The 11,229-nt window shown below is 36.7% G+C and overlaps 1 protein-coding gene across 2 annotated transcripts in view; it reads left to right on the top strand.

The window, feature by feature from the left end:
- The window catches only part of syt7a (synaptotagmin VIIa), a 129,862-nt gene that overhangs the window by 77,633 nt on the left and 41,000 nt on the right, over positions 1–11,229 (top strand). Inside the window, exons 3-4 of one of the 2 annotated variants that reach the window (XM_084397338.1) lie at positions 4,911–4,990; positions 6,900–7,028. In XM_084397338.1, the coding sequence (XP_084253464.1) occupies positions 4,911–4,990; positions 6,900–7,028 (209 nt within the window). The remainder of the gene's footprint in view (positions 1–4,910; positions 4,991–6,899; positions 7,029–11,229) is intronic. The other variant, XM_084397336.1, reaches the window with a different exon arrangement.

Genomic DNA, 11,229 nt, shown 5'->3' with positions numbered 1-11,229 from the left:
AGATGCTCTTCAGTGTTCAGAGATGCTCTTCTGTGTTCAGAGACGCTCTTCTGTGTTCAGAGATGCTCTTCAGTGTTCAGAGATGCTCTTCTGTGTTCAGAGATGCTCTTCTGTGTTCAGAGACGATCTTCTGTGTTCAGAGATGCTCTTCTGTGCTCAGAGACGCTCTTCAGTGTTCAGAGATGCCCTTCAGTGTTCAGAGATGCTCTTCTGTGTTCAGAGATGCTCTTCTGTGCTCAGAGACGATCTTCTGTGTTCAGAGACGCTCTTCTGTGTTCAGAGATGCTCTTCAGTGTTCAGAGATGCTCTTCTGTGTTCAGAGATGCTCTTCTGTGCTCAGAGACGATCTTCTGTGTTCAGAGATGCTCTTCAGTGTTCAGAGATGCTCTTCTGTGTTCAGAGACGCTCTTCTGTGTTCAGAGATGCTCTTCAGTGTTCAGAGATGCTCTTCTGTGTTCAGAGATGCTCTTCTGTGTTCAGAGATGCTCTTCTGTGTTCAGAGACGCTCTTCTGTGTTCAGAGACGATCTTCTGTGTTCAGAGACGATCTTCTGTGTTCAGAGACGCTCTTCAGTGTTCAGAGATGCTCTTCAGTGTTCAGAGATGCTCTTCTGTGTTCAGAGATGCTCTTCTGTGCTCAGAGACGATCTTCTGTGTTCAGAGACGCTCTTCTGTGTTCAGAGATGCTCTTCAGTGTTCAGAGATGCTCTTCTGTGTTCAGAGATGCTCTTCTGTGTTCAGAGATGCTCTTCAGTGTTCAGAGATGCTCTTCTGTGTTCAGAGATGCTCTTCTGTGTTCAGAGATGCTCTTCAGTGTTCAGAGATGCTCTTCAGTGTTCAGAGACGATCTTCTGTGTTCAGAGATGCTCTTCTGTGCTCAGAGATGCTCTTCTGTGTTCAGAGATGCTCTTCAGTGTTCAGAGATGCTCTTCAGTGTTCAGAGATGCTCTTCTGTGTTCAGAGATGCTCTTCTGTGTTCAGAGATGCTCTTCAGTGTTCAGAGATGCTCTTCTGTGCTCAGAGACGATCTTCTGTGTTCAGAGATGCTCTTCTGTGCTCAGAGACGCTCTTCTGTGTTCAGAGATGCTCTTCTGTGTTCAGAGATGCTCTTCAGTGTTCAGAGATGCTCTTCTGTGTTCAGAGATGCTCTTCTGTGTTCAGAGATGCTCTTCAGTGTTCAGAGATGCTCTTCTGTGCTCAGAGACGATCTTCTGTGTTCAGAGATGCTCTTCTGTGCTCAGAGACGCTCTTCTGTGTTCAGAGATGCTCTTCTGTGCTCAGAGACGATCTTCAGTGTTCAGAGATGCTCTTCTGTGCTCAGAGACGCTCTTCTGTGTTCAGAGATGCTCTTCAGTGTTCAGAGATGCTCTTCTGTGTTCAGAGATGCTCTTCTGTGCTCAGAGACGATCTTCTGTGTTCAGAGATGCTCTTCAGTGTTCAGAGACGATCTTCTGTGTTCAGAGATGCTCTTCTGTGTTCAGAGACGATCTTCTGTGTTCAGAGATGCTCTTCTGTGTTCAGAGATGCTCTTCAGTGTTCAGAGACGATCTTCTGTGTTCAGAGACGATCTTCTGTGTTCAGAGATGCTCTTCAGTGTTCAGAGACGATCTTCTGTGTTCAGAGATGCTCTTCTGTGTTCAGAGACGATCTTCTGTGTTCAGAGATGCTCTTCAGTGTTCAGAGACGATCTTCTGTGTTCAGAGACGATCTTCTGTGTTCAGAGATGCTCTTCAGTGTTCAGAGACGATCTTCTGTGTTCAGAGATGCTCTTCTGTGCTCAGAGATGCTCTTCTGTGTTCAGAGATGCTCTTCAGTGTTCAGAGACGATCTTCTGTGTTCAGAGATGCTCTTCTGTGTTCAGAGATGCTCTTCTGTGTTCAGAGATGCTCTTCAGTGTTCAGAGACGATCTTCTGTGTTCAGAGATGCTCTTCTGTGCTCAGAGATGCTCTTCTGTGTTCAGAGATGCTCTTCTGTGTTCAGAGATGCTCTTCTGTGTTCAGAGATGCTCTTCTGTGTTCAGAGATGCTCTTCAGTGTTCAGAGACGATCTTCTGTGTTCAGAGATGCTCTTCTGTGTTCAGAGATGCTCTTCAGTGTTCAGAGACAATCTTCTGTGTTCAGAGATGCTCTTCTGTGCTCAGAGATGCTCTTCTGTGCTCAGAGATGCTCTTCTGTGTTCAGAGATGCTCTTCTGTGTTCAGAGATGCTCTTCTGTGTTCAGAGATGCTCTTCTGTGTTCAGAGATGCTCTTCTGTGTTCAGAGATGCTCTTCTGTGTTCAGAGATGCTCTTCTGTGTTCAGAGATGCTCTTCTGTGTTCAGAGATGCTCTTCTGTGTTCAGAGATGCTCTTCTGTGTTCAGAGATGCTCTTCTGTGTTCAGTGATGATCTTCTGCTTCAATGTTCGAGGTGTTGTGTCCTCAGGGATTCTCTTGTATCGAGTGCTTATTTGAGTTACTGTTGCCTTTCTATCAGCTTGAATCTGGTCATTCTCCTCAGACATTTAGCATCAACAAAGCATTTTCTCCCACAGAACTGAAGCTCACTGGATATTTCCTCTGTTCCTACTCTGAATCCCAGTAGATCAGCAGTTTCTGAAATACTCAGACCAGCCCGTCTGGCACCAACAACCATGACACGTTCAAAATCCCTTTTCTTCCTCATTCTGACGCTCAGTTTGAACTTCAGCAGATCGTCTTGATCGTGTATTCATGTCTAAATGCAGTTGCTGCCATGTGATTGGCTAATTTTTGCATTAACGAGCAGTTGTACAGGTGTACCTAATAAAGTGATTGTGTGTGTGTGTGTGTGTGTGTGTGTGTAAATATATATATGATTTGGTACATAAAGGTACTGTATTTTTTACTGTTCACTTTACTAATGTGAACATTTTTGAATGGAACTTTAATTTGTTCTTGCAATCCATGTCCCTGTGCTTGGGTACATCTAGAAAAAGACGAAACCTTCAGTGAGTTCAGATCCTGTTCTTGCTCAGGGAGTTTCCTGGAGCCTCGGCCAATCGCTGAGCACAATTCATGCAGCTTGTCGAAACTCCCGCCCCTTCGTTGCGCACTTCTCCTGGCCAGCGCTAATGATACCCCTGACCTCTGACCCTTCTCATCCGCCCCGGCACCCCCGGACACATCCTCAGAGACGAGCCAGGCAGAACTAGCCCAACCAGAGCCAACATCTCTGAGCCAGCAGGCCTCCTCAGACGATAGCCGACAGGATCGCAGCGATGAGATGGGATGAGACAGCGAGCGCTGCGGGACAGATCCTGATTTGAGGAGTATCCGCTGTAATCACACAGATGGGTCCTGGATGAGAGCAAAATGACGAATTGTACCTGTTTATTTTTACTAGTTTTTTAGTGTTGTACCTTTTTAGATTATACCTTTTTACACCATTGTGCTGCTCCTTAAATATGCAATTCATTATGTTACATCACTAGGGATGGAAATCATAAGGAGTTTATCATTATTGGTTCCGATTCCACTAACGATTCCAGTTTTCTTGGACCCTGCATATAAAAAATTATATGGTTTTAGTGTTTTTATTTTTATTTTGTTTTTTTTAAACTGATAAGAACCCGTTCTCAAGAACTTAATTGAAATATCGGCGAATTAATATTAAATATAAATATTAAATGGAAAACTTACATAAAAAAAAAAACTTTAACAGAAATTAGAACGGTTGCTTTGGCTACTAACTGAGTTGAAGCACTAAAATTACAAAAACTAAAATTGAAATAAAATTAATTAAAGCTAAATAAAATGAGTAAAAACGAAACTAAGACTAACTTAAGACTAACTTTACTTTTGAATGTCGCTTGTCAAAACCTTGTCTAGAGCTTTAAAATAGTATTAAGGTATCAGAAGAAGCTAATTAGAAGAATTTAATTAATTCATTAACATTTTTACACTGTAAAACAATGATTGCTGTTATTATTTATCATAAATTAAAATTCAACATTAGAATAAGAAATAATGTGTTGTTACAACTTAAAAAAGTATGCGTTCATGCTTGACTTAAAATATTAAGTTTAGCTTTAATTTAGTTTAGTTAAGTTGGATATTTAAGTTATCTCAACAAATTTTAAATTGTTATAACTAATTGCAGCAAAAATGTTTACAGTTGGACATTTGTTCAATTTAGCAATATTTGCATATGATTTTTTTTTTGATTGGTCTTCTTTTCTTGCATTTATTTAAAGTCCCCCTGTAGTCAATAATTTTATCCCTTAAAACTCATCTTTGATCACCAAAATTACATATTTAAATAATTTTTTTCTTGAAATAAAATTATTCATGCCTATTTACAGTAAAGCATCTCTGATGCAGCATTTACATAATACAAAAAAAACAAAAGTTCTAAAAGTCCTCAACTTAATTAATGCTCATTACAAAAAATAAAAATTAAAACTTTTTAGGTATTATAGTGAAAATTCAACAGTTGATTACATAACCTGCGTAACTCTGGCCGGTGTCTCCTTAAATCTAACACTGAATGTGGGTTGTGTCACAAACTCCCTGTAACATGTTGTTTATGGCGCGGGGAGGCGGACAGCGGTGACGTCTATGAAGGGTTTCCACAATAACACCTACTCCTCAGAAGACACTTTCTGTCGCTCTGTCTCTCCCACACGCTCTCCGCCAGCCTGTCGAAAATTGGCTATTTCCATGTAAATATGAGGCTTGTGTGTGGTTTAATTGCTATGGAGATGACTTAAGACGGACCGTGTGATTTAAGCAATCAGAGCGAAGCATCAGGGAGGAGAAAGAGAGAGGGAAGAAGGAATAATGCTGGATGAACAGAAGTTGGAGGTGGAGAAGCTTGTGATTAATTAGGAAACTGGGAATAACCTTTTCTTTTTCTCTCTCTCTCTCTCTCTCTCTCTGTGTGTGTGTTTCAGGGGAAGAGGAATAAACCAGGAGTGGAGTCCGTCGGGTCTCCCGATTCAGGAAGAGGAAGAGGAGAGAAAAAAGCCATCAAGTAGGTGCAGGGACTTTCATTTCGTTCATTGGGGCTTGTTTTTTTTGTTTTTTTAAGATCGTTGTGTTGGAGCGAAGCCTGGCTATACGAAATCAGCGCTGCGATCACAGGAAAACTTCACTGCTTCTCCATAGACAACAAATACGTGTGTTTTAAACCTATGGAAATCATTCATTTCAGAAGAAGAAGAAAGAGAGGCTCAAAAATGTGTTTAAAATGAACATAGCAACTCAAATGATCAAATTCAGTGTTGTTTTGATCAATTTACTTGCTAATGGGATGCATAAGTAATATTGGGGGGAAAAAATTAACAGCATGATAGCCCAGAGAATTTTTATTTGTACATTTATTTATTTATTTGAGGCAATTAAGTTACATAATTTTTTTTTAATGAAAAAATAAGCACTAGGAGCACTGGGTTTCATTCGTTTACCGTATTGACAAGTATCGGGTTGTTGATTAGAATGATTATAACGCATCATTAATTATCAAAATAATTTTAGGATATCATCAGAGGAAGATCATCTGTGTACAGAAGCATAAATACCATATATATATATATATATATTAGGGCTGTGAAAAGATTAATCGCATCCAAAATAAAAGTTTGTGTTTACATAATAAATGTGTGTGTACTGTGTATAATTATTTTGTATATATAAATACACACACTTGCATGTATATATTTAAGAAAAATGTGTTATTTATATATACAAATATTTACATTTATATATAATCTAAATTATATGTTAATATATACAGTATATACATGAAAATATTTCTTAAATAAATACATGCAAGTGTGTGTATTTATATTTACAAAATAATTATACACAGTACACACACATTTATTATGTAAACACAAACTTTTATTTTGGATGCGATTAATCGCGATTAATCTTTCCACAGCCCTATATATATATATATATATATATATATATATATATATATATAAAATGTTGTTTTATTAATATTATTAAAATAATAAATAATATTATTAAAAAATAATAAAAAATACCATATCAGCAAAAAAAATAAAAGATATATTATCAGTAATACATACATATAATGTTGTTTTATTATTATTATTTAAGTAATAATAATTAAAATAGTTACTAAAAGATGCCTCCTGCAATCTTTGACTGTTTTTGTTTTTCCATGTGTCAGCCTCCTGGAAAATTCCCACTTTCCCTGAAAGTCAAGATTTCCTTTTCATTTCATTCACCATTAAGTTTCCTCAGTCTAGACTGAAGCGCGTCTGAACGAGGGCGCGGGATCTTTGAGCTTCCGCTGTTTTCCTCTTCCCGTGATCACACGTCTCCTTGTTTACGAGGCGGTTATTCTCGGAGAAGTGTGTGCTGTGCTTCGTGGCATTGCAGCTGCTGTTTTAGACTAATGACTTCTCTGGATTTAAAGCTTGCAGGTGTTTGTGGGAATCTGATTTGCGTTTTTTTTTTTCCTGAAGCTGTTGTTGAAATAATAACTCCCCATAAATGACCTTTTCCCCCCCAATACCAGGTTCACCCGACCCATTTCTCCTGACCTCTCACCTCTGCTGTCTCCCAAATGTTTCTTTTCTTAACAGCACATTAATGGTTTGTCACCACGAATGTTTAATAACATGTGATGCTTTCCGTCTCTCTCTTTCTCTCCCCTTACGCTTTTGATCTTTGATAAACTAATGAACTCAGGTATAATCTTGCTGGTTTGCTTTATGGATGCATTGGGTCTGTTTTTATTTCCCTGTCTGATGATAAAAGCCCTTTATGCACCTCACAGTTTCTTCCTCTCCCTCCTCCTGTCCTGAAGAAGAGGAGATTCCCGGAGACGGCCTGTGCGCAGATTGCTGGATGAAATGGGTCGCTCATGTTCCACTGACGTGTGTGTGTGTGTGTGTGTGTCTCTTCAGTGATTTAGACAGAGACTTTTGGAATAACAATGACAGCAGTTCAGTGCACTGGAGCTCATACCCGCCCAAGGAGTTTGTACTAAACATTTCTCCTTATGCCCCTTACGGAGATCCACGCCTCTCACTCAAGTGAGTCTCAGTTCAGGCTGGTAAGAGACACCAAACCCCTGACCCACAACTCATACCTCACCCGAACCCCACCTAACCCACACCCAAACCCTTCCCAGCGCACCCGAGAGTCCTGTCTGTCGTCCAGGTCAAGAGCCGCCCACTTAGACAGGAAAACACCGTCTGGCTGACGCATAACCAATTGCTTGTCGAAATTAAATGTTCCAGAAAATGATTCATACGGTCGATAAAATGCAAGTTGCGTTTTGTTTTAATATTCAGAACAGAACCAGAAGCAAAACTGAAAGAATGTTTTCTGACCACATTTGCATCATTTGGTCTTTATTTTGTTAATAATCGTCTCCTTTATCCATCAACAGTCTCTCGCTGATGCATGTATTTATACGGCTAAAATCTAAAACGGTTTACTAGACAGTTTTGTATCAATATATTTCCAATCCCTTCAATATTAATAAGTATTATATCGATTTTTTTTTTAAATATTATATTATATGGTTTTTATTATGTTTATGTATGTGTGAATATATATATATATATATATTCACAATATTATTGTAACTTACAATATAATTTGAATATATATAATAAAATATACATATATATACAAAAATTAACTTATTGTAAGTTACAATAATATTAAATAATATTATATATATATATATATTTAATATTATAGTAACTTACAATATAATTTGAATATTATATATAATAAAAAATATATACATATATATACATAAATTAACTTATTGTAAGTTACAATAATTCAAATAATATTATATATATATATATATATTTAATATTATAGTAACTTACAATATGATTTGAATATTATATATAATAAAAAATATATACATATATATACAAAAATTAACTTATTGTAAGTTACAATAATATTAAATAATATTATATATATTTATATATATATATATATATATATAATATTTAATATTATAGTAACTTACAATATAATTTGAATATTATATATAATTAAAAAAAAAAATATATATAATATTCTGAAACGGGTCGCCAAACTGTAATATAATTTGTTTTACTTATATATAATAATCATATACATTCATTACATTGTGAGTTACTATATATATATATATATATATATATATAGTAATTCACAATGTATTAAGAATATATATAATAAATTAAGTATATTTATATTACAGTTTGGCAAACCGTTTTAGAAGTTGCATAAAGCGAACCAAACATACAGGCATAAAGCCTATTAAAAACAAATGTTCTGTTATCATTGGTTGTGTTTCGGTGCAGTGTGTGTCAGACGGTTAGTGAGCGGACTGTGGGCTTAGACTAACACAACCCATATTTTACTGTACCGCATCTCACCTGTTACCCAACATCTATCCCCGACCCCTGGCAGGGCTGTAATGATGAGGACGCATCCCGTACGCTAACACACTTTTCCAAAAGGATATGGCTATAAACTCATAATGCCAAACTCACAGTATCCTTCATCTGATTGTGATGTGGTCGGGATAGTACAGTACCATTACACCAGACGAAATGACAAGATAAAGACAAAATACGTGAAAGATGAAGTGTGTAATTTCTGCTCCTATAGAGATATGCACATTATATCCAAACCATATCAGTTATGTGTATCACTGTCAAAGAGAAAGTTGCTGACTTAAATTTTCAAGTACAATCAACTTGGATGTTTAAGTCATTCCAACTTAAATTCTATTAATATATGTTTATATAGTTTATTTATATAACTTTGTCAATTTCTGCCGTTACTAATATTTTTCAACTTATTTTGAGATTTTTAAGTATATAATTCATCGTTTAACCGCTTAATATTTGTGACTTTTTTCTATAACACATTTCAAAAGGAATATTTATCATATTTCATTCTGGTAATTTTTAATGTTGCTGTGATATTTAAATGTACTTAATTAATTTTAACTTCTTTAACAAAATAGTTTACTTACAATATTGCCTATTAATTGGTTATCTTCTATAAATCTTATTGATATCATCCATAAATCTGTTATTTTACTGTTTTTATATGCTTTTATAGTATTTATTGATATTTTGAAGTAGCTTTTCTATTTATATGTTCAGATTTAATTTTAATTTAAGTCTTAATCAATTTGCTATGTTTATATATATATATAATTTATTTAAGTTTTTGTTTTTAGTATCTTAACTTAAACTTTTTTTATTTCAGTTGGCAAGGCAAAATTTCAATGCAAAAAAAATCATTTCTATAATTGCTTTCATTTCAGTTTTGTTTCAGTTAACAAAAAAACATGTTTAATAGTTTCGGCACCAAACGGAAGTCCAATCTGTTCTGTGGAGACGCTCATGACAGAAATTGCACGCTTCACGTTTAACCTTGTGATATGAATGAAAGTCATTATGCAGATTTTACTCTTGACTAAGCTTTGCAGGACTGCAGGGACATTATCAATATAGTGGACAGTTTGCTACTCATAGCAACAGCCTGACATTCAAATCATTCAAATGTTTTGTTTCACCCCCAAAATTGCAAGATTGGACCCTAAATGTCCCTCACTCCCTACAGCCCTGCTTGTCTCTTCTCAGCATATGACCTTTAACCTTTCACCCCCTCCCCTCCCCCCTCCTCCCCCCATGGGGTGTTACCATGGAGACGGACAACCCTCCAGCTTCAGCTATCCAGCGAACAGCAACAATAACAGTAAAGAAACAAACAATCAAACCAAAAGGCGCTCTTGAACGGTGTCGAACCCTCATTGCCGTAGGCTCCCGTCGAGGGTTGACCGTTGCAGTCTGGTTGTGGTGTGGTAACCCCCGTTTTGCCCCGTGCTTTGACCTTTCTCGGGCTCCTGACTCTTCGCAGCGGTAAACCCTCACCGGCCTAATCCAGACAGGTCTCGCTAACAGAAAGAAATGGTTTAAACATGCTTGTCCATCAAAACCAGCGGCGGTCGCTCAGAGGGGTTCAGAATCAGATGGGCCGGCCCGTCTAGACAATGAAAAGTGAAGTAAACACGTAATGGCTCGGGTGATTCAGTTGTCCTTTCTCTGTGGACCTGCTGGATTAAAGCGGTGTGGGTGAATGCACTAAAGCTCTGCTGTTTCAGACGCACGCCGCAGATTCAAGCAAAACACCCCTGGAACACACACTTTCTCACTTATGTCTTTCGTTATAGTCATGTTGTATAGAAATGTTAGATGCTTAGATCACTTATTGGCTCTAAATATATACTGTAGAGGATTTGGTTGTACTTTATTTTAAGGTGACGGTTACATTGTACTTACTCAAATAAGAACTGAGGGTTACACTTTATTTTAAGGTGTCATTACAGTGTACTTAATATATGTAAGTACTGAGTAATATTAATGAACTACATGTACTTACTATAGGGTTAGGGTAGGATTAGGATTTGGTTGAGGATTAGTTGCATGTAATTATGCATAATTTACTGTTATTACTATGGTAAGTACATATAACATATGTACACTGTAAAATAAAGTGTTACCGAACTGAGTAATATTAATTAACTACATGTACTTGCTATAGGGTTTGGTTTAGGGTTAGTAATTATGCATAATTTACTGTTATTACTATAGTAAGTACATGTAGTAACTACGTCACCTTAAAATAAAGTGTTACCGAGTTTTAATTGGTAAATATAGGCTGAACTTGGATATTTAATTGTGCATGCAAATTTTTTGGGCCATTTGTCTTCAACTAACAAGCACTTAGTTACACTAATAATTTAAACGTAATCTTTAGCAAATCTCAAAAATAATATCCAGTTTTTCATACTGTACACATTATAATGTTGCAATGCCTAAATTCCCCCTTAAACGCATAACTCGGGTCTTTATCGACCCGGGACGGTATTCGCTATATAATATCAGTTATTGACCATAACATGAGAATAAATAGAGTCTTCAGAATTTGAATGACGTGCATCACCGATAAATATATAAAATATTATTAATATTATCATCAGTTCGGTCAGTTATTGGCCATAACTTGAAAATAATGATTGTAGTATAGAGAATATATGCCTATATATATATAGTTTTTCTCTCTGAAATCTGATTCCTCACCTGGTTTTGTTTCAGTCTGCGGCGGTCAGCTTTGTCACTGAAAGCTCTTCGCTCTTATCCTGCTGTTGTTGATGTTGTAGTCGTGTTGATGTCGTATTGTGAGTGTTTGAGTGCGGCGGTGTTC

The sequence above is a fragment of the Rutilus rutilus genome (genome assembly GCF_951802725.1).
Source record: "Rutilus rutilus genome assembly, chromosome: 23".
Classification (NCBI taxonomy): domain Eukaryota; kingdom Metazoa; phylum Chordata; class Actinopteri; order Cypriniformes; family Leuciscidae; genus Rutilus; species Rutilus rutilus.
Note: the sequence above shows the minus strand (reverse complement) of the source record. Positions and strands in the feature narration are given on the sequence as shown.